This window comes from Xiphias gladius, chromosome 22, assembly GCF_016859285.1.
Source record: "Xiphias gladius isolate SHS-SW01 ecotype Sanya breed wild chromosome 22, ASM1685928v1, whole genome shotgun sequence".
NCBI classification, from domain to species: domain Eukaryota; kingdom Metazoa; phylum Chordata; class Actinopteri; order Istiophoriformes; family Xiphiidae; genus Xiphias; species Xiphias gladius.
The window spans coordinates 9460979-9484854 of record NC_053421.1 but is presented as its reverse complement, the minus strand read 5'-3'; the positions used below and the strand labels follow the sequence as shown (position 1 = coordinate 9484854).

At 39.4% G+C, this 23876-nt stretch overlaps 2 protein-coding genes across 7 annotated transcripts; one reads left to right on the top strand and one right to left on the bottom strand.

Moving 5' to 3' along the window:
* Positions 1–51: 51 nt before the first annotated feature.
* hpn (hepsin) lies at positions 52–15743 on the bottom strand. Of its 4 annotated transcripts, XM_040118271.1 has the most exons (13): positions 14859–14914; positions 13779–13928; positions 7749–7856; positions 7553–7594; positions 6277–6406; positions 6022–6141; positions 5790–5830; positions 5245–5410; positions 4663–4853; positions 3374–3469; positions 2867–3009; positions 2445–2609; positions 52–1899 (listed from the first exon to the last, which is right to left on the bottom strand). In XM_040118271.1, exons 2-13 carry the CDS (start codon positions 13813–13815, stop codon positions 1855–1857), a joined length of 1284 nt encoding a protein of 427 aa, XP_039974205.1. In that variant the 5' UTR covers positions 13816–13928; positions 14859–14914; the 3' UTR covers positions 52–1854. The 4 variants fall into 4 exon arrangements, with proteins under 4 accessions (XP_039974205.1, XP_039974204.1, XP_039974203.1 ...); XM_040118270.1 differs by lacking the exons at positions 52–1899; positions 14859–14914 and adding an exon at positions 15672–15743 and having other exon boundaries at positions 1907–2609; XM_040118269.1 differs by lacking the exon at positions 52–1899 and having other exon boundaries at positions 1907–2609.
* LOC120784438 (B-cell receptor CD22-like) lies at positions 14956–23873 on the top strand. 3 transcript variants are annotated; one of them, XM_040118275.1, is made up of 8 exons: positions 14956–14984; positions 16715–16857; positions 17130–17212; positions 17339–17544; positions 20117–20380; positions 20924–21229; positions 21661–21757; positions 22189–23873. In XM_040118275.1, exons 3-8 carry the CDS (start codon positions 17175–17177, stop codon positions 22250–22252), a joined length of 975 nt encoding a protein of 324 aa, XP_039974209.1. In that variant the 5' UTR covers positions 14956–14984; positions 16715–16857; positions 17130–17174; the 3' UTR covers positions 22253–23873. The 3 variants fall into 3 exon arrangements, with proteins under 3 accessions (XP_039974209.1, XP_039974207.1, XP_039974208.1); XM_040118273.1 differs by lacking the exon at positions 14956–14984 and adding an exon at positions 15822–15914; XM_040118274.1 differs by lacking the exon at positions 14956–14984 and adding an exon at positions 15822–16195.
* The last annotated feature ends 3 nt before the right edge of the window (positions 23874–23876 follow it).

Sequence of the window (23876 nt, the reverse complement as noted above, 5' to 3'; positions counted from 1 at the left end):
TGACTGTGGGTAAGTTGTTTTCAATTAAAGCTTTACTTCAACACAATATTCAATGCAACAATTGACATTTTACAATACTTATTTCTCTTGTACACATCAAAATTGCTATAAATGCACATATTGTACATTCATTTTATTTCAAAAGGGGAAATATCAGTTTGTAGTATGGGCCGTTATGCATGCATTTACATAAATTATACAGCTTTTGAGTGTTGAATGTCAAACTTGTACATTACATTCTGTTTAGTCAAGAGCTAAAGATCAGTGCCAGAAAGGGATAAAAAAAAAAAAAATTGAAGAAAGTTATTAGTGCTCACATCCCATTCTTTATTTAGGCCAGGTGCAGGACACAAATTCAGTGATAGCTACAGGTACTCACAGGTAGAGTAAAGTCTTTGTAATGTGTAACAAAAGGTATATTTTACGAGAACATGATTTATGTTTTTATTGCACTCTTGGCTTTAAGATCTGTGGATCATTTAGACATCTGTAACATGTCTGACATAAACATCTACATAAACAAGACACTGCCTAATATTTACAAAACAAAGCAAATACTGATTTGAATATGATCATCATCTTCACCACTCCATCTTAAACATGGGAATTTGGCAAAGACAGATCTTCTACGAATAATTATTCATAATAAAGTCAGCATATAAAAACACATGGCATGTATCACAAAAGTAACAGTTTGATTACAAAATGAGATCTCTACTATGTGAAAAGTTTGACTTCTTCTGTAATCATTCAAAATAAAGCTTAGTTTAGCTAGAATTACTCATGCATTACTGACATTTTAGTGTCAGACATCACAACGTAAACGCACTAAAAGTGCACACTGGCAATGTCTGGATCTGAAGAAAGTGACTCATGTGGAACAATTAGATAAAATCTATAGATAAAGACTTTAAGCCTCTTATTGTATGAATCCTTGCAATTACGTCTGGAACCCTGAAGATAAACCTGAGCATTTACAAGTCTTAATTCAAAGTACTGCTGTTTAGCACATACATTATACTGGTTATTTCTAACTTAACTTCTGGTGACATTGCAGTAGTATGCAGCTGCAAAAGAGGAGAAGAAAAAGTCATCTCAGAAAAACAATCTCACTATATTTTACGAAACGGACATCTTAAATCCAGTATAATGATTCTGATATCACTTCACTTTTGGCCTTGTATCAATATTTAACTTCATAATGTCTCCATGACTTCATAATAACAAAGTTATATACCACAATAACTCTTTGCTTATGAATTCAAAATAATGCCTTGATGTCTCTTAAAGACTTCTGTCTGTGTAAGGATCTGTCTGCAAAGATACAGGATACAGTCCAGACCACAAGTATTTGGACAGTTACACACTTTTTGTTCTTCAGGCTCCGAGTTTCAGCACATTCAATTTGAAATAAAACAATGTATACTACATTAAAATGCCAAGTCTAAGCTTAAATTTGACTAGGTTTACATCAATATAGAAAGAATTGTGTGTAGTCTAGTAGAACCTTTAACACATGGTGCTCAAAGTTTAGAGGTTCGAAAGTAAAACAGCTTAGCGCCTGAAGAACAAAAAAAAAAAAAAAAGAATGCTCAACTGTCCAAATACTTATGATCAGGAATGTATCTATTAAGGAGTATGATATTGGAATACATTTAATAATAGGAAAGGGTACAAGCAGCAGGTAAATCCTCAGTAAAACGTTTTGGGTCAGAGGAGGAATCTAGAACCGTGATTCAAGGGGAACATCACAGCTTTCCATCCCCCCGTTGTAACACTCCCCATTGACATGTACAGGATCTGTCCGTATTGTCGTCAAAGTGTAGAAACAGGAGAAACATGGGTGCAGCAATCTCATGTCCGGGCCATTTTGTGAACCCCGGGGGAGTTGTGATAGTTCTAGAGGAGAGAGATGAGAACAGAAGTTGCTTAACACTACTGTAGATTCCTATCTTGAAACATTTATGTAAGTTTTATTTCATGACTTTGACCTGTTTGTGCATTTGGTGGTGGCTCACTTTATTAAGACATTTTGTCCGGCAACTACATGCTTTAGCTAGCTTGTCCTCTACTGATCATTCTGTTTTCCATGCTAAGTATAAATATTTTGACATGGCAGACTCTTTGACTTTTACAGTTTAACAGGTAATAAACCAGGTTATATTTTTGTTAATGACATGTTTAATTAAGAAAGTTTCATTCAATTCCTCTCAATTTGAATATATAATGCCTTTACCTGTATGTGGAAGTCTGTGAAATGCCCATACACTGGTGGTGAGTGGTTTATAGATGACCACAATGCCAGAATAACGGGCTATAGTAATAGCAAGTCACTGTTGTGTTCTGTAGTTATTGGCATCCAACACATTCAGTAACAGAGGCACTATTATCTTTATTTTTTTAGTTGGCATTAGAGCATGACTACAAAATGCCCAGTCTCTCACCCTCATGGCAGTAGATATCCAGGGCAAAAATCGGGACACTCTGGTGTAGACACCAGGTTTCTTTGGCATGGCACAGCCTGTTCCCCAGCTCACCACCCCCAGCAGACGATACCGACTCGTCTTAGACAGACAGTCCTCTGCCACAAAAGGACCGCCGCTGTCTCCCTGGAACCACACACGGTGGTAGCAGTTTACACACGGATTATAAATGCCCATTTTAGGCAAGCATAAACAGGAATTCAAGCAATTATATGCATTGGGCACATATAGGCGTCCAATTATAGACATATACCAACAGCAGAAAGAAACACATCAGATTAAAAAAAATGGACACACACACGGGGAATTCTAATTAGAAATCCAAACACATGAACATGCCAGCATTTCTGCAGCAGAACGCATAAACACAGGCACACGCTGACCTGGCAGGCATCGGTGGCTCCTTTCTCATAACCAGCACAGAACATGCTGGTGGTGATCTGATTGTCGTAGTAATCAGGAGCGTTACAGACAGCGTCACTGATGATGGGGACGTTCGCTTCCTGGAGAACATCTGCTAGATGACCTGCGAGTGAAAAATATCAAAAACAGGTAAAAACAGCAATACTGCAGAGGGGTTTTATCTGAATGTAAGCATGTATGTATACATCAATATGTATCAGCTTCTATCTGTCTTTTCAACTATTGAAATAGTCACGACTCAATCCCACTATTTTCACTTTTCTATGTATTTATGTAGAGCAAAGTGTACACTGAAAATGTCTGTTGTAATAGCACATTGATACATTCAGTACAAAACAACTACTAGAAACCAAAAAGAGGATAAGCTGTCACCAATTTAAATCAAAAAAGTCAAGGAATGCAAATAATGTCATCAAATAAATCATTTTCGGCAGTGTATTAAAGTACGGCTGTGAAGGTAGACTTACCGTAGTATCCAACATTTCCCCAACCTGTTACTGTTCCCATCTGTCCGTCTATCAGTCTTTGACCATATGCTGGCAGGCAAATAGGCTGGATGTATTCTTCACACAAACATATGTATTAGGATAGAAGCAAACACATGTACATAATAATACTGTACCATCAAACACACACACACAATCATCCAAACATCACTTAGAAACCACTACAACACGTGTCCGGGCAGGGAGACAAGAAGTGGTGAAATAAAATGACCTTGATCAGTGAAACAAACACTTATTCAGTACAGCGTAAGCAAGATAAGCAACAGTGAAGATGTATGGGTTCCAGCCTATTGTGTCCTTGCATTGAGTCCCTCAATGAGAGAGAGTGAGACGGCCTTGAACAGCTGTTCCTACCATATACAGTATTAATGAACTGAAACTGTACATTTCATTTAGGTTTAGTCTAATTTTTATGTTAGCTCCTGTCTTGTTCTCAGTCTCAATTATAAAGTGTAATGTCTTTGCTTTTATTGTCATCTGTACACGGGGTAAACCAGAACAATTTTAACTGGACAACGCTGTCTTTGTCAAGAGTGGATTTATGAATAAATTAAGCATGAAAAATGTGAGTGAAAAGGGTAACTTATCATCCACAACACAAAATGTAGAACTGAGACGGAAGGAGAATCGAGATAAAAAGCGCACTGTTTCAGTGCACTGTACAGAGAGCCATTCAACCTTAGACTATTCTTTACTTAATTTATTTTTATGCCACTGAACTTCGTGCTGTAGTTGTAATTATAATGCCAAACACTAGATGTCAGAAATGACCTACTGAATCATTACTTGTGGAATTCCTATTACAAGTTAGTTCCACGACTCTACATGATGATGTAAAACACACTTGTATTTCTCATCATCTCAAAAGATTACAGTAAGATCGCTATAGATTATAAGATTTACTGTAGTCCTTCTATAATTAAAGTGTAGATCTTTTATTAAAGGAGTCCTAGGATTCCAGGACAGAAAGAAAGTATCAGAAGTAGGAGGAACTGGTGGTTACATCCTGTGCTGACATAATAATGTTGGATAAAAGAACTTTTGTTCTGCTGACTCAACTCGAAACAGGAAACCTAAAACAGGCCGGTTACTATAATGACTGCCTCTCTGTGTCTCACTGGCTCTCGCCAATCCTTTTCCATTATTCTTCATCCCTAATCATTGTCATCATACAATAAAATGCTATGTTGTGCGTAGATGAGTCTGTTTCTTATTTCATGAATATGTGTGAATGCCTTTCTGTGTCCTACCATTGAAAGTGAGCGGCTGGGTGAGGGCCAAAACAGATATGTCCCTGCTGTTGTCATCAATGTTGGCATCTACAAAGGGAAGGTAGCTGCTGTGATAAACAATGGTCTTCACCTCCGCCACGTTGGCATTGACTGGTTTATTGTAGATGGAGCCCAGCAGCACACGCCAGCGATTAACAAAGCGGTACCGTCTGGCATGGAAAGAGTGACAGGAAGAAGCAACAATGTCTAACAAGCTGTCCACACACACACAAATCTACAAATTCACACACTTACACTTCCTTAAACACAGAGGGGTCAGACATGTTCACACAGGAACAATCTGATGATGTTAACATGATTCTCCCTGTGTCCCACTGGCACACTGCATACTAATTCTGTGTTATAATGTGTAAAGTACATTCAGACAACAAAAAATGATAAAGGTAGTTGAATTCAAAAATACCAGCATGCATTTTGGTCAGACCTTCAGACATGCAGGGAAATTTACAATGACCAGATTTTTCCCGTGATTAAATCTCATAAAATAATCCAATCTGTCCTAGCTTTCATTTCTGTATTAACTCAAGATCTGTCACTTACTCTGGGAAGCAGTGAGCGGCAGAGACAATCCAGCGGTTAGAGATGATGGATCCTCCACACTGATGAACTCCATCATACTGCAAGCTGACTTGCCAAGGCCAGCTGCCCTGCCTAGCATCCACACCACCAACAATACGGTCTGCTGCAAAACTGCGCCTGCCGCAGTCTGCCGAGGAGAGAGGAGAGTAAGATGGAGAGGAGAGAAGTGGGAGAAGAAAATAAGTTTACTGCCTGGGTAAACTGTAGTTGAAAGATTTAAACAGAGCAAGGCCGTGTTTGCAATATTTTAAATGGGTGAGTGAAAGAGTAGAAAATCAAAGCAGTAAAAAGCTAAACAACTAAACGTGAGAAAGACGCAAAAAGACGACTTAGGCTGCGAGGAGCTAAAAAGCATCATACAGAAAAAATAAGAAACAAAAATAACAAAGTATGAGGCAGGATAATAAACCTAGCATGTGGAGATGAGAGGTGGATGTAAGGTATTAGAGTATAAAGTGTGCCAGTATGTCAGACAGAACAAGGGAAGATCTGAGCTCAAATCTTACCTTGGCACAACAGTGTGAGAACCTCCCTGCTCTCACAGTCACTGAAACAGAGACAGACAGATGAAGTAACAGCCTGACGGAGAAAAGAAAACATTCAAACTAATTTTCTGTTCAGCTTTTCTCTATGTTAACCGAACACACAACTGAAAGAAATGGCAGGGAGAGCAGCAGGGAGGAGACTGTAGCACAAGGACAAGACAGGTGCGAGATCAAACAGACAGGTGTTTGTTACCATGGGAACAATAAGTCTTTAATTTTCTTGCCGTAGCTGAGCTCTTCCTGTCTGACACAGAAGAACTCTCCACCATCTCCACTGGCCTCTGGCACTGATGTGACCGAGTAATTGACCACACTGAAATACGCACACACACACACACACACACACACACACACACACACACACACACACACACACACACACATTAGTCCTGTATAACACTACATTCACATTGAGTGTAACAGAGATGTAATTGCAAAAATGTGTCACCTGACAAAGCCCACTTCTTCACAGCTGATGCTAGCAAGCATTTCATTGGCTGAGGAGGAACACACCTGACGCCACCTCCTCCGGGCGGAGTCAAAGACTCTGAGGCGTTGGTCAGCAGAATTTACCTGAACTGCAGGGAATGATATGGTTTTACTTTTAAGACAAGCTTGGTAAAATACCACACACTCCTGTTTGCCTGTCACATACAGTATATTTCTTTTTTCTTTTCTAACTGTGAACTGTGAATTTTCTATCAGTCCAGAGACAGTTACCTGTTTTATGAGCTGCTCCTATTGAGCAACATGTGACCTAGAATTTAATCAGTCTCTCGCTTGTTTGTCCATTAAACCTCGGATGTGAGCCTGTTCTTACTGTGCAGCTACTTCATTTTCAGCTACCGTAGGACCTTGTTTATAAAAAATCTATTTGTTCTAAATTTGTTATTTTATTATGATAATACAATTAAAAAAACAGTGTACAGCTGGACATGAATCCTATAGAAACAGATAATTGTCAGATTGTTTTTCATTCAAGTGCAGTATTTCAAGGTTTAAAAAATCCAGTGAAAAAAAATCCTGCAGCCGTGCCTAACTGAATCACTATTTCTTGGCCTGTAGCCTAACTTGCTGAATATTTTTGTTTTGTTTCTGCTAAGAAACAAACTGAACCAAAATAATTTAATGTCCTAGTATGTAACTTTAGTGATATTTTTCAGTTGAAATATGCTCCAAAACATATCTTAATTTGGAGAGTTGCTGTCACAGGCTTCTGCGACCAAGACTCATTGAAAAGCCTGGCAGCAGTGCAGAGATATTCCCTTAAAAATTTTTCTGAGCAAGCCTCACCTCTCTAACCAATCAGAAAGGGCCAAAGTCAGGGTTGGAAGCTCAAAGCTCAATATGTGAACCCATTTCTGGTCTATTACTCATTTCACACGGAGGCTTCAAGTTATTATTAGCGGCTGGAAGGTGTCATTACAGCTGACTCACAGGCTAGCAAGCTCCTGATGCCTGCATTAGCCGAGACAGCGTACATGGCCAGGATGCAAGTGAAGGGCTGAGAGGAGCAGGGAGAGGGATGCGTGGGACGAGTAGGGTGGTTTGCTTTCCATAACTTGCTTATTGTCTTGCAGAACCAGCTGTTCTGCAGACAACAAGACTGCACTGAGGTCACTGGGATATTGGATGTTTATTATACCTAAACTTAAAATCTGGTGGAAGACTAAGTATTAGAAATCTATGAATCTGAAACCATCAGCATATCCTCTCATACTCACCATCGTACAGTCCTGTGTCTTCCTCCATTGTGCAATACGTAACTACAGAAGGGTAATTAGAACAGCAGGTGTTTGTTAGGTCACTGCAATGTATGATACCAAATAACAAAAGACTTTTGATCATCAGATTTTATGAAACAGATTATGGTCATAAGATGTTTAAGAAAAATATGTGTGAAGGAGCATTTGGTCTAACCTACGGCCCAAACGGCTGCTCCAATGGCCCCCAAGAACATTAGTGTCACACACACCCCGATCACCCGGCAGGGGGTCAACACACAGGTCAGAGAGATTCCCCTGCTCCCTGCAGACACATGCACACACAACACACACACACACGCACACGCACACACACATAAGTGTACATGGATTTATTTGACAGTATGTTTAAACCGAGACACACACATGAATGCATACATATCAGTGCACATATAAAGGAGGATTCAAGCCTTTAAAATTACATAACATACCAACTTAACAAGTGGCTGAAGAGAAGATTTAGGCGATGAAATAACAAGAGTAAATATTACGGCAGTGAAAGTTAACTGTTTTGTTGCTCAAATTTAAGTATGCATGCAGATATTTGACCAAATAGTACATGGCAAAAGTTCAGACTCTTAGTATGTGATTTGGGCTCTTTTTTTGGACTCAACCACCCTACAACAAACATCAGCAGAATGACCGGCTTCAGCTCAGTGTTCCAATGTGAAGGGGCATACAGCAAATTTCCTGGCACAGACTGAAAAGTACAAATGACACTGATTAGATCAATAGTCTAAAGTCTAGCATTTCTCCACAAAGCAAGGACAAACTCTCAAACTAGGATATAGTGCTATGTCTGTCCCGTGTGCGCGTGCACAATGTGTGTGTCCATTTCTGCCCTGTTATTGTCTACTCTGAGAAGATTTTGTCAACTTGACCCACAGCTTAGAGTTAATACACATTTGTCATTGCAGAAATGTAATGGAGTGAAAACCACAAGTGTAATCATTAACATTAAAAAATTCGTTCGGGTTTGCCCGTTTCAGAGTCCTGGTATTATGCATGCTTGCTCACCTTCCTGGCTTACTCGTGCACTTATAATGGTACAGAGCCATAATTAGTCTTTTTTCACCAGTTGTTTCCTGTCCACTGATATTCCACTCTCCTGTCTCTGTTATTATTCCTCTCTTTTCTAATATTTCTGTGACTTGTCAAGGAATTTTTTACCGACAAATTAAATGTGAGGGAGAGCACTGATTTAGGGTTTACTGAACATACAAATATCTTCCTTTTATGAGAAATGTAAGCCTGCCAGCCACGTCCCTTATCACTAAAAACAGCGCAACTCATTTCACTTCCCACCGCCAAACATTTTACACAAACACATGATCATCATTATCATCAAAGTTAGAGCAACAGTGCAGACAAAACCAGGAGCCTGGGGTTACATCTCCTGACACAGACACATTAAATCAGACCAAAAAGCTGTAAATCTTGACTATAGGCAATGTTACATCCTACTTCCTGTTTTTTATGACTCTACTAAAATCTTAATGTGGTCGCCAACCCCAACAATACATTAAAGAAAAAAGTCCCCAAAACGGCTGATTCTGTTGATGAATCTTTCCCTTTAAAGGCCCTGCACACCCACACAAGTGTTTCAGTTATCATGGCTCATTAGACTTCAGCTTAGGTGGAAGCTGGGTGGAGCTACACTGAAGAAGTCCAAGCACTAATAAGAATGATAAAGTTGATAAAGTATGAGTTTTACCACCCTAATGGTGCCATCAAACCAGAATCCGCCTGGCAAAATTTACTCACATGGTGTGGCCAAAAACCATGGGTTGGGTTGTAAGCATAACGTACCCAAGCTAGCAGGGCTAGCAACAGAAACAACAGAAATCCACAAAAAACTCCTGCAGTTATAAAACAAGATTATAAACAAATATCGCAGGTCAAAGTTTGGTTAGGTTGAACTCTGGAGTGAAGCGAAGAAGGATTAGATCAACTGGACCAGAAACCAATGTGTCTCATCACCTTTCAAACAGACATGAATAGGATGCTCATTTTGGTCTGACCATTAAAGGGGCAACAAAACTAAAGGAAGAATGGGTCATTTCCACGACAGACATTTTGAATTGTAACACTAGGAAAAGCTTAGGTGCTGCTAATAACATTAACAATGGGTTAGTTATATTCAAGTGTCCCCATGAGCTGTGACAGTGTGACAGTGAACGAAACTAGGACCCTGAAACTGAAGCAGGTAAATGGAATTCAGCAATCATTCATTTTATTATTTACACCTGTTGTTGCTACAGTGACATGTCAAAATGTCTTCAGTGAAAAAGAACTGTGCGGGAGATTTAAATCAAGACAGCCTGTATACACCCACACAGTCCTCATACAAACACATACACATTAATGATTATGTATTTACAGCCTATGTCGGCAGTTATTTTTTCTAGAAAGGCAAGAGGCTTGCTGTCTTTTTGTTGCTTTTCTTTCCACAGTATGTATTAGACAGTCAGGACTGTAACACTGTCCATCTGTGTGCCAGGAAACAGCTGGAGACACTTCAAGTGTATGAGTGTTCCTGATCAAATCAGAGAAAACATTCTACGTGCCTAGTTTCCTTCCTGCCTCTGTCTCCCGCCAACATTTTCCCTCCTCTCTCACACCTCTAAACTTTCTAATTTTCTGTGGGAAAAAATGAAATAGAAATGAAATAAACGTTTTGATGAAATTTTGACATTAGGCCTTTAAAATGTAAATGTTCGCAGGGAAGGTGTTTAATCTTTTAAGATAGTATCCACATCAGTTAGTAAGGAGGTGTAGAACAAGAACAATCCTGCACAGTTATCAACTCAAAATCAGCTCTTTAGCTTATGTTCAACCTCCTGAGTCCTGTGTCTTGAGCTGTGGAAGTAAACAACTCAAAGACTGACATGGATCTAGTATTGTACAGAACCACTGACACAGCTCCGTCCCACAGTTGCCAAATTTCTACACTGCTATCAAGAAACCTGATAGCTGCGTAGCCGTGCTACTCCAGTGACCTCAACCTTCTTCTCTGCTATCCCCTCACATCTGCTCCCTCCCTCTACACCACAACCTTTCCCTGGCCAACTCTACCTGCCCCCTGACTGTTATTTTTCAGAAAACCCTCCACCTTTCCTTCCCTCCCTCTCTACCCATCACTCTCCTGCCTCCTCTCCCCTCTTTGTGCCTCATGTCTGCTCCTCCTCCCCCTCCATTCCTGTCCTCTCTTCCTCTCCATTCCCCAGGTTTTCCCTCCAAACTTGCAGTCAACTTGATAATGGTGTTATTGTTCCTGATTAACAAAATGGAGAGAGAGAGATGAAGAAAGTCCAGGCAGAAAAAGAAGATTAAAAGTGAAAAACAAAAAGATATGAATATAGTGACTATCTGATTAATGTCAGATAGTCACTGGACATATTATCAGAGGAACATTCTAGGCTCATGTTCATTCTTTTAGATAGTGGTTTTATAGGAAATACCCCAAAGTTTCCTCCACACACCGCAGCTCCAGCACCCACCCTGGTACTGCCCGCCCCCCTTGTTCACACACTCCTTTCTTCCTCTTTCTTTCTTTCTCTCTTACCCCACTGCTTTTTTCCTAAAAACACTGCAGGACAGAACAAACACTCTGTTGTGTCCAATTCTACCTGAGACCAACTTCTCCGGTGTGTATGTGTGTCTGGATGTGTGTGTTATGAGGCAGGGTACTTCTGAAACTACTGTGGTATAGTGGATAGTTTAAGTTTGTAGACAGTTGTAAGCGCTGTTTATATGTTGTTTATCTTGTCATATATAATAAGAGGACACTTACTATTTGACTCACAGTGGGTGTTGTATTTTGTTGTAAATGTTGCAGAATCTTGTATTCTGGATTAGATGTTACTATCTGGGGTATGTAACAGAATTCTATTAATTATGTTTTATGTTCTCATATAATTTCCAACACATTTCTCTGACGAGTCACACAAAAGTCCCTGTTCATGTGCAACCTTTTTTTCCTTAAATAAATTGAACAGCCTGATATAAACTTGTTATTTGCAAGCTTGTAAACAACAAACGGACCTAAGCTGAACTGAATTATGCTAAAAAAAAAAGATGCATTTTTCAACAGAAGAAGAAAAGTGTTACAATGCATCACTGTTGTTGTACATCATGAATATTTCCGAATACAACATTTAGGGCTGCCCCACATTGGGCCACATTGGCCAATTTGTGGCCATGGTGTGTCACCACTGCAGTAAATAAAACTGGCATGAGAGGTAAGAATGAACAATCACTTACTGTAGGTGACCCTTCCACGTAGACATACTGTATATACATATATTTTATTTGGGTTATTTCTATCCCCATCCATGAGTCATATGACCATTCAGAGGCAGTAGAGCGGAAAAGGTTCAGTGAGTTATTTCTCTTTCTGTGGGATGTTGGGAAGGATAACCTTAGCTTTGCATGCATTACGCCCTCCCACTGTAGCACCTCACTGAGGGCAAAAAGAAGCAGCTGTGTACCAAATGAGATCTGAGAAAAAAACATGTAAATGCGCAGACAACACATTCTGTATTTAAAACAGCAATGACTTCACAGAAGTTTCTCAGAAGATTCCAAAAATACTGTCAATCCATAACAGCCAAATTTTTATGTACCTAAATATGGTAAGAGTGGGATGAAGCAGAAGTAAACCTCATATACGCAAAGATGCAGACACAGTATAAGCTATGAGTCATACTTGTTTTGGTTGTCATGGCGGAAAAGCAAAAATAAACACAGTAATACTGTGCTGTAAATATTAGCCTGATTACAAAAATTGTGTGTTCGTGTGAGAGTCTGAATGTGAGTGGGCGTATTTATGTTTCTGTGCTTGTTAACACATGTATGGTGTATAAGCATGTCACAGTTGAGGTAAATACAGCTTGCTTCTGAAAATTATGTCTTTCCTAATCAAAGCTCAGACACACACAAATAAGCCACACCATATGTGCCACTCCTTGGCTAGACTGTGTTTCTCTTGTAATTACACACACACCAAAGACACGGCCTGATTCATTGCATCTGGGTGGACTGACTTCAGTCAAGCAACAGAAACTGTAAAACCCAAAGGTCTAGGTAGCCATGTTCAGACACAGAGAGTAAGTTACAGCACATCGAGGACAAAAAGGACCAAGAAGACCTGTTGATGAGGATGGCAGAAAATGTGGAGGTGATATCCGTTTTCAACTAAAGCCATCACTTTATGGGAGACTACTGGCTTCACTGTACTGGCAGTGGCAGGTTGGCCCTGTAATGTAAGGTGGGTACTTTTACTGTTGTCTAGCAGGGTTATGGGGTAAAAACATATAAGGGGTGACTATACAGTTTTGTCTCTACAACGCTTTAATATTTGAATTCTTGTAAAAAAAAAAGTTTGACATCAGTCCAAAATGTAGACACATCCTTTCAATACACAGCAGGAGAATGTAATGGGTCAGCATATTTCTATACATGTCATTACCAGAGTGCTTTCTAGCAACATTAAAATTCAGCAAGTAATCTTATCTTTCCTTCCAGAACAGCATCATGTAAATTGCATAAAACTCATTAGGAGCTATAAACTTGCAAAACATTTGCCAACACAACATTGCATTGCAACTAATGCCAACACACAGGAGGGCAGGTTTGGCAGTTCTTTGGTTTCCTTTTAAAGTTGGGTTTCACTGAAGCTAATGGGAGTGTGTTGGGTGACGTGGGTACAGTGAGTTGTTTGTTGCCAGGAGAGCGTGTTATTATTGCTATAAATTTGATGTGTTGCAATTAAGTGTAATTTGGTGTAAAGAAATGTGGTTATTTCTGGCCCCAGATATCAACATCACAATCATATTTTGGTTAAGACTTTATCTTATTGGATAAAAAATATTATAGCCAATGTAAGTAAATGTCTTCTAAGCTTAAAAACAAACCTCAAAAATAAATCAAGAGAAAATCAGAGAGACAGCCAGCCAGCTTTGAACAAATCTGTTAATCGTTAACTGTCAAGTGGACTGATGTCTGGTCCCAAATATGGACAACAGGCAGCATGAGCTGCAGCTTGACCAGCACAGCATTTTAATCCGTGTGTGCGTGTGTGTGTGTGTATGTATGTGTGTGTGTGTGTGTGTGTTTGAGACAGTTTATGCAGGAGTAGGGAGGAGTGGAGAGCAAGATCAACAGTGTATGTAAAATGGCCACTCACCCATCTTCCCCTCTGTTACAACTTTCTCAGCATACATCTGTACACAGTGGGAAGCAGATGGCAACAGTAGATGATTTATCTCCTTCCTTCCTACTTTCTCACTTTGACTCTTCAGGGCAGGTGGTCTAAGCCCTCAACAGTCCCTTTAGCCTACGATAATGAAGAGATACACAGAGAAAAAAATAAGATTAAATTTGAATACCATATATATTATACAAATTGAGAGGAAGACTACTTTCACCATCTACTAACAGTATCCTATGTTATAATAATATTAATACTCAATTTTACTACTAATAATATATGATATGTTTGATAAAACGCCATAGTGTAGATAGGTTACATTAGCAGTTTTGTTGAATTAATTCACACACACACCCACACACAACACACACACACACACACACACACACACACACACACACAAGACCAACCCAATCAAAGGGCCCATCCCTCCCAAAAGCCAGGCCTACTAATAAGTTCTTATTGTCTATTTATGTCTGAGTTGAAAAACTGACAATGAAAATACAAGTGTTTCAAGTGAATAGTAGAAATTGCTTTTTTTGCCTAAGCAGCTCTTCCTATTATTTCTTATTATCTTAATCACATGTGAGCAAGTTTTCTCATGCCACTACAGACGACTGGATGTTTTGGTTAATTAACCATCAACCAAGGTTAAACCAGTTTTAGTACTCACTGCCCTGAAAACATGAAGTCATATGAGACCCGTAAAGCATTCTTGAAGGGAGTTAAGGTTAATCTTTAGCTTATGGCATATTGTATCAATATTAGAGGCAATAATATTTAAAAACCCATTAATATGAAATTTCTGCTACGATATCTGTATCACTTTAGTACTATATCGCTTCAGTAATACGTTTCTTTTTATTTCACTAAAAAGAAATGTCTTCTCAAAAGCTAGCCTACTTGGGGTTTTGAGCAGCAAAGCCTCAAGCCTGGTTATAATCAGCTAACGAAACCGAAATAAGGCTACTAGCTAATACTTTCTACTCAGAGTTAGCATATAACTACAAACTGCTGAAATACACCGTTAATGTCGCCTTCCCGAAAGAGAATCACCTGTGTATTCTTGCAGCAGGTGGAGCCTTCTCCTTAAATGGAAAAAAAAAAAAAAAAAAAAAGTTCTTTTCTGAAAAAGCAATAAAACACAGTCGAGTTAACTGTACTGTTAACACCCCGCCACAGGTAAATCCCAGTTTTCAGTAAATCCTCTTTTTTTTGTGCTCTCTTCACAGGTTACTGACCCCAGAGAAAGAAGAAAAAAAGAACGCTAGCAAAGTTTTCAGCGACGGTTTTAACTGTTTCTGTCAACCAAAACCACCCGCGTCCGCTTCTAATAGAAAAGAGAGAAGCATTTGGAAGACTGGACCAGGTGGAACGAAGTTAGTAAAGGTTTATCCGGAGTCTGTCGGTGTGTGTGTCTCTGTGTGTGTGTGTGTGTGTGTGTGTGTGTGTGTGTATGTGGTCGTCCTGCGAGCACTCAGCTGCTGCGGACCAGAGGGGCGCCGGTGACGTCGAGTTACGTTTCCGAGTGGGCAAACGGGGCACGAGAGCTCTGACCTGCACCGGCGAGCGCGCGTGTCCGGCGAGCCTGGGGCAACCATCAAAAGACACAGGCTAACGGGGACTTAACGGGAAAAGTGGTCAACTGATGATAGCGGATTTGGTAGAGAGATTATTCCCAGCAAGTGTGGTGTGCTCACATGCTCACACCGTGTCACACACTGAGTCAGCAAACATACAGTGACTCCCAACGACAACCTACACACATGAATTGATGAACAGTGAGTTCCCCTTTCTGACATGAAAACACAGTCATCACCCCTGTTCCTTGTTGGCAGGGAAAATAAAAGAGAAGTTGGATAATCTGACCTGTGTTTGCTCTGAGGAAAATCAAGCCCAACACTGATTTAGCTGAAGAGCAGAGGAGGGCAGATTGGTAGACGGGACGGCATAAGGAGCAGGGATTCACAGGGAAAGGAAAGGTGGGAAGAAGAGGAAAAACGTGGAGCAAAGGAGGAAAGCCAGGAGACCCCTTACAAAACGAGCCACCACAGCAGAAAGAGCAGAAGATGGCACAGAGCTGCTGGCTGCTCCTAGTCCTCTCTCTGAAAGGTAACATGTATAAAACTACCAGTGGCATTCATGATGTCATCCACCTTTAGCCCTGGGAAGATCAGCTGACCCAGAATCTGTCTGTAGTGTCCACCCTGATTGAGCAGAGTTGAGTGTCGAGCTTGACAGTTTCACTCTTCGAGTGACATTGGTGCTGCATGAGAAAAAAAATCATGAAGCTGGTGTGTGGCCATGACTGCTTTGAGGATTATTTCGTCTTCAGTAGGTGCCATGTTATACTGCAGTTGCCATTCAAATCTTGGCCATTTCTGAAGCAACAGGTACGCTACATCCAGAGCTATATGCATATTGTTTCAGTCCTCTTGGTGACATTGAACATTTTAATATTTGTACCTGTGAATTCTTTTTACATTGCTCCAAAAACAGTCCAATCGTTACCTGTTGAAAGCATCAAGTTGAGACCAAGCACAATTCCTCTAAGCAGAGACATTCTTATTTCTTTTCAAGTATATCAAGTGGGAAAAAAAAAATAATAATGTCCAAAATAAGACTCAACATCTGGAAAAATGCAATAAATACAATACAGCAAATTGTAACAATAACTGTTATATAGGTTCACACACTTACATAACAGCATTTTAATACTGTAAATAATGTAGGGAACAAATACATTAACATCAACGTGTTTGTAAATTATATTTTATTCATTAAAGATTTCATTTTTTCACATATTTGTTCTGTTACATGACAGTACCACTAATTCTTGAGTTTTCCCCAAAGAATCTAAATGATCGTAATGTGGTACATTTTAATTATAACACAAATCCTCTGCGCTCCAGGTATTCTTGCCGGTGACTGGTCAGTTCATCTCCCCTCCAGTCCCATCTGTGCCGTGGTTGGTTCTTCAGTGGTTCTCCCTTGTTCCTATGACTACCCCCAAAGCTCTAATGAAACCAGGGGAGAGGGGCAGCTCTCCAGTCAGGTAATTCAATAAAGAAGGCATTGTCAGCTGTTGCAGTATATCCTGCAGTGTGTCGACTCTGCAATGGCTAAAGTCTGTAATCAGAATGAGTGTATATCGGCAGTTATGGGTGGTTGATGAAGGGTATCCGAAGTAGACTATTATTCTAAGTTTGCAATTGAGGTTTTTGAGAGAGGTTTGAACATATAAAGTCAAGTTAAATAGACATTGAATCTACTGTTTTAAGGCACTCTGTCCCTTGGCTAGCAGCTCACTTTATTGTTCTCTCTTAGGGTGGAGGAGGTGAAGAAGAACAGCAGTACAAAGTTTTGTCTGAGATGTGGTGTCTCAAAGACAGCCGCTGTATCACCCCAAGGTGTTGTTTAAGACACACAGAAGCACACACAAGACCAGACCTGCAATTAATTTTTGCAAAGAACTCATTGCAAAGAGTTTAGACAACAATACTACGTATGTACATCCGTCTGTTTGTCTGTGTCAGGTATGTGTTCCACAGTGCCGGTATTTTCCCGGATCCATCCTACCAGAACAGGGTGCAGTACCTGGGACGACCAGGAACAAAGAACTGTTCTCTGCAGATTTCTGATCTGAGACCGTCGGACAGTGGAAACTACGTGTTTTACCTCATCACCAGCCACCCAGCTCAGAAGATGCCAGAGCAGAGAGGCATGCAGCTACTGGTGGCAGGTGGGAATATTTCATTTACTATTACAACTGATTATAATCACCATCATCACCACCATCAGCAGCAGAAGTATTACCATCACAGTCATCAATCAATAATTCATCAGTGGTTGAGTTACAAAGTGCTCGAGAAAATAGAAAAGTAAAGTAACATTTAAAATGTGTGCCTTAATGACTTAAAATATGCCTTAATTACTAAAATGTAGCATTATCCATTCCCCAAAACGAATGTGCAATAAGACTGGCCCATAGTTCGACATGACATTACTGTTTACACATTACTTTAACACTTGTAAGAGACCACACCCAAAAGTGCTGTGGTCAAGAACTAAATGTCTTAAAATTGACACATTTTAACATCAACACTGGACTGGTAGCCAGTGAAATAGAACTAAAGTGAGACAGAATGATACTGAAAAAAGGTAATGTAGATGGAGACAAGTCCTTAAAGGGCTTACAGGACAGGCGTTAGTTTGTATCTTCAGGAGTCTTTACTGATCTCAGTCTTAGGATCTCCCTTCTTGGCACAAATCAAGTATCCTTTGAATTTACTAATTTTATATCTGTATGCTTAAAAACGCTCTACAGTCAAATCAGAATTACCATGGGAGATGGTGAGATGAACCTTCTGAAACAAAGTGCACACATGCAACTGTTTGTTATCTTAAAACAAAGCAGGGAGCTTTTATCCGTTGTGCTTCAGTTTTTTCCCATCGTTCATCATCATTTCAAAATCTTAAAGAACTAAGGATGTTTGTTCTTTGCTCAGCTTGATAAGAAGTTTTGGGTTTTTACTCCATTACCACCAAGAAGTGTTAACAACTTCCTCTGTGCAACCCTGAGTTTGATGTTTTGTGCCATTTATGAAAAGCAGAACTGGAACCAACCACTGGCTACTTATATACTCAGTTGTCAGTTTCAACACAATTCATGTCTATTCCAACAGTCCTGAAATAAATCCGCCCTTTGCGAAGGTTATAACTTCCAGTTTGTGTTGAAACTGTGTTGAAGAGGTGTTGATTCAACTGTATGATCATTTTGGAGGGTGTGGTTTGTGGTGCGGTTGAACTGCATTGCCTTATGCGTTACTTTTAGCTAGGTGTTCCTAATAAACTGACAACTGAGTTGAAACAGTTTACTATTATAGTGTCCAACCAAATTCTACATTGGTGTTCGTACATGTGGGGACAAACTGTAACTTGTCTTGGCTGAAATTTAAAAAAGGGGGGCGCAAAGCAATATAAGGTTTTAGAGGCTGTTGAAAAACATTCTCATTTTGTGTGTGTGTAGGGCAGTGTGTTTAGCGTTGGGAAGTGGTGGGGTTGTTTCATCGTAAAGATATTCTTAAGAAATAATCGAGAAACACCTGTGTAAAAGTAACACTCTTTTTACTTTCTTGTTTCTCTCTGTTTCCATGCTGAAACATGGATTAAGCGCATTAAGTACTGTTAACCTGTAGGGCTAAACAAACAACCAAACATGGTAAAATACAACAGAATAGGAATGAATTATAATAGAAAAGCTGGATATTTGTATTCAACAGAAATATTTTCAACTCAGATTGTGTGCAAATTATCATGAGACATTGTATTGTTCATGACAGCTGTACAGGACCATAACATTCATCCAGTTGAATTTGTATCCATGAGAATATTCTTGAGATTTCATTGGGTAATAGAAGTTGTGGTTTGGCCAGTCCAGTCAGTTAAACCCACCGATCAAAGGGTCAAATGTTCAGTTTGCGGCTTCGCATTTCAAAAAGCAAATGTGAACCATACTAGCAAACACTGATGAAAACCAGCACTTTTTAGTGTGAATGTTAAATGCTGCGAAACTTGTGTAAGATATAACAGAAGGCAGGAATTTTCTAATTTCCAGTCAACTAGCCCCCTTGTTATCATTGGTATCAAGGGTTCACTGCTGGTGGAACTATGAAACATTTTCAAAAACATGAGACAGGGCTGCCATTGAGGACTCAGAGGTCATGTTTTTAATGTGTTTTAATTTTATGAGAAAGCCAGACTGTATTTACCTTTACATTTTTATAACTAAATGTTACACGCAGTGAGTTCTTAAAGGATGGATATCAATATTTTTAGACCTGGGATTCTTATATTTGATCATTTTCAGCCAAGAATAATATTTAGATTGGCACATATACAACATTTTAACCATGTTCCCACCAGAACTGATTTCCTGTTAGGCAGAGGGGAAAAAACAGCTTAGACCATCATATAGAGAAAATCTGGAACGCAACCCCTTTTTAAATACAATGTATCTTTTGAATAAAATAAACATGGAAAAATATCTAAATTGATAGAAAAGCTTCAAAACCTCAGTATTTCTATAGTTCCATATATTTGTTGGTTTCAGCCCACAAATCATTTAATTTGGAGAAACAGTCTTGCAGAAAGATAATTATGAGAGCGAAAAGGATTCCAATGTTTTTAGCCGAGCAATTCGTATGTGATTTTGCCCTGCTGCAAAACACAGTTACTGACTACTCCGTCAAATGATGGATTTTGTCCACTCGAAGATATAAAGTGAGTAATCGAACCTCGTTCCTTTTCTGCAGACTCCTCCAGTGCAGTCACACTGTCAGGGAGTCCCTCCAGCCGCATCGCTGAGGGACTGGCCTTACGCCTGGCCTGCTGCAGCCCTTCGGCCAGTTCACAGGCCCATTTCACATGGTTTAAGAGCACAAGCGCCACCCCAAGGTATAAGGGACAGGTGTGGAACGTCAGTGAAGTTACTTCTGATGACTCTGGCAGCTACTACTGTCAGATTCAGACTGGAGATCAAGTTCAGAACTCAACAGTGCTGGTCATTGATGTTGAGTGTAAGTAAATTTTGATCATGTTCTCAATTATAAATATTTTAAATGTCATGAAGCATGATGTACTGTTTACATTTTATTATGTCATCCTTGGTACAAAATCCACAGTTTTCAAAACATAACAAAAACAACAAAAAAATGTTCAAAATCACAACTACATTTATTAACGAGTCTAACAAATATCTCCCCCTCCGCTTAGAGTCATCTACTCATTTATTCACCATCAATTCATCTAGTTTTTGGGTCGGTCATACATGTATCTCTAAAAATCAAAAGGAAAGAAGGAAGTAAAGAAAGACAGACAAAGAAATTTGGTTCGCTGCTGTGGTTAACATTCAAAAATAAACATAAAGAGGTGGAGAGAGCATTTATTTTCCAGACTGTCTTCATAGTTTCGTCTTGACCGGATGAAGAAATTTCCGCATACAGTTTGATAACTGGGTTGAAACTCAGTTTTACAACTTGTTTAAAAAATTGAATGTAATGATAGAATCGAATATGACATGAAGGCAGGTGAAAATGACCTTTGACCTTGCTCCTGTCTAGACTCTCCTCGAAACACAGCTGTCTCAGTCTCTCCTGCTGGAGAGCTACAAAAGGGGCTTCCCGTTACTCTGACCTGCAACAGTGATGCTAACCCACCTGTCCACACGTACACCTGGTACCAGGGTGCAGCATGTCTCCCTACAGCAGACAAAAGCTTTCATCAGGCGAGACAATCCCTGGCTACACCCACGGGAAGAGGCTCGACACTCAGCAGCGCCAGCATCTCCACTGAGGAATATGGGCAGCACTGCTGTGTGGCACGCAACAGACATGGATCACAGACTTACTCTGTAACACTCAGCGAAGGTAGGTGAAGGAGGAGCCTGTGCGTCTATTACAGGTTTAAGCTGCAACCATGTTTGCTCCACAATCCTCCACAAATAAATGTCACCAGAGGAACCTCTGGCCTAGTTCTTAAGGATCCTTAGTGTGTACAGGGTGATTCTTAAATCACCCTGTCATCTTAATATAATTGAAAATACATATTAATACACAAAATTTTGGCTGACATACTGTACAGTAAACACCCACCTTCGACTCTGACTCAGTCTTCTGTTACAAATAAAATCAATTTCAAATGAGCAAAGTGCAAACACATGAATAAGATCCACACCTGCTAGCTCTGCTGGAATGTTTGTATTCAGCAGCTGGATGTTCATGTATATGCATATGTACAAACATTCCTTTCGAGACAGTTTGACCTACAGTAGCTCTCACTGCTTTTCTGTCCACTGCAGCAACGTCTGACTCTACAGGAAGCAGAGTGATGATTTTTGGAGTGACCTTCAGTGTCCTAGGGGTTCTTGTAGTAATAATTGTCTTTCTTATGATGAGGTGAGTTTGTTGCTTCTCATACAAGCTGTCAGTATTATCCTATTTCTTTATTTTCTGTTATATTTCTTTGATCTATCATCATTTCATCTTTAGGAATCACAGGTACAGTAGTTTGATTGGTGGAATATAAAAGAAAAATAATTTGATTTTTAAAAAATTGAGTACAATTGTCATTGCTTCTATACTTTTAATAAAGATCCCTAATAACAAAAGATATTCATAGTTAGAGAAAGTGTGTGGTTAAAAAGATCCAGTATGTGACACACAACCAACAATATTACCAAAAATCTTTAGTGTCTGGGTTTGGATTACATACATGAATATTTTTTCTATTACATTTAAAAAAAAAAAAGTAAATCAGGAGTCTTCTAAAATTAATTTAATATTGTAAATGTCATTTTTTTTGTCGAGTAATTTGTCTATCCTCTCAGGGGACGGAAGTCATCCCAACAACAGTCGTATGTCCTCACTGCAACAGCTGCTACAGAACCTTAAGGACTCAGCGAGACCAGGACTCATTCTGCACAAAGTCATATCCACAACACCCTACAACCACGGAAAGCAAAAGACACCTTTTCAAGGAACTCAGGATAGGTAGAATTTTTCCTCAACACCCAGAGAAACTGCATTTACCTTCCCACCTCATGTTGCCAAGTAAACCCCTATATCACAAGCAGACACCTTCAAGTTAGTACTGCATCACATGCTGTTGCACATTTTAGCCTGCTTGACCCCATGATTGAAAAATCATGTACACAGGAGAAAAACAACTTTCAAGACTCAATGGTGACAGTGAGGGCAGTTCACACAGTGAGAGAGTGTGACAACCTGAAGACCATATGATGGATATTTCTCTCCATCCATGCAAGCAAGATGTAACACTGGAATGTTCCTGGATTTCAGTGCACTGAGTTGAACCTGGATGAATTTGGACGTAGAGAGTAACGGGGCTTTTATTTTTAAAATTGCCATGACCGAACCAAAGAAAAAAGTGTTGGAATATCTTTATTCTGTCGGCTCTTGTTATCACTTGTCATTTGTTGCACTTGTTTAAGTGGAATTGTACTGTGGGATAAGCTAAACGCTACTGTCAGGAATTAACCACACAATTTTCAAGAAAAAAAAAAAAATTATTAAAACTGAGAAAATAGACTGAAAATCTTCTTTTGACCCCTACTGGTTTTTTTTTTTGTGCACTGTTGTTGATTATAATGTTGAAGTAACGTGTGAATTTGAATACAGCCTCAGTGGTTCATTACATCTGAAGACCACAGATGACATATTCTTACCACTGATACTTTCACTGGATTTTAACAACATAGCACAAAGTGCACCGAGTATTGTACAAGCAGTGTCCAGAAACAGAAAACACTGAGGCAGCCACTAATGAAAGCATGTCATTGATTGTAAAGAGCATGAAGAAGATAATGGAAAATGTAGTCATGATGATCCAATTAGAAGCTCTTAGCAGTTCAGGCTGGGTCACATTTGTGTAGTTTTGAGTAAACTGTACAGTGCGATAAGACGCACAGATACAGATACAGACCAGCGCCTGTGGAGAAGTGGAGGAGGAAGACAACCAGGAGGACAGCGACTCTGACACAGGGACTGCCATTTACAAAATGTGCTTGGATATCAAGTCTTCGTCTCATTAGTCTATTTTAGCCACATATTAAAGTGAGAGTAGCTGATTAGAGTGGTTCAAACATCTTCTATTTTTAAAAGCTAATGAAGTAAACAAGGAAGTACAGAGCTTCATTTCCCAAATATTTAAAGGGACAGTTCAATAGGTTTTGTTTAATCATATTTACTGTGCATTTTTAACCTTTATCTGATCTTTTTAATGAGACCAAATTACTAGTGATGCACATAACTACTGCAATGCCACTAATTTTATTTTCATTCATACTAAACTTCTAATTTTAATACTGTTGTAAGCTACAGCGTATGAGATTTGTTCTGAATGCGATGTATTTAGCACGAAGAGTGACACCAAGTTTTACAAACTGTGTGAAATCTTACATTAAATGAAAAAAAATGTTGTACTTTCTATTTTCACTTAACTGTTTAAAACTCGCTTTGAAAACAAGACAGAGTTTATTGTATAGCAAATCATGTT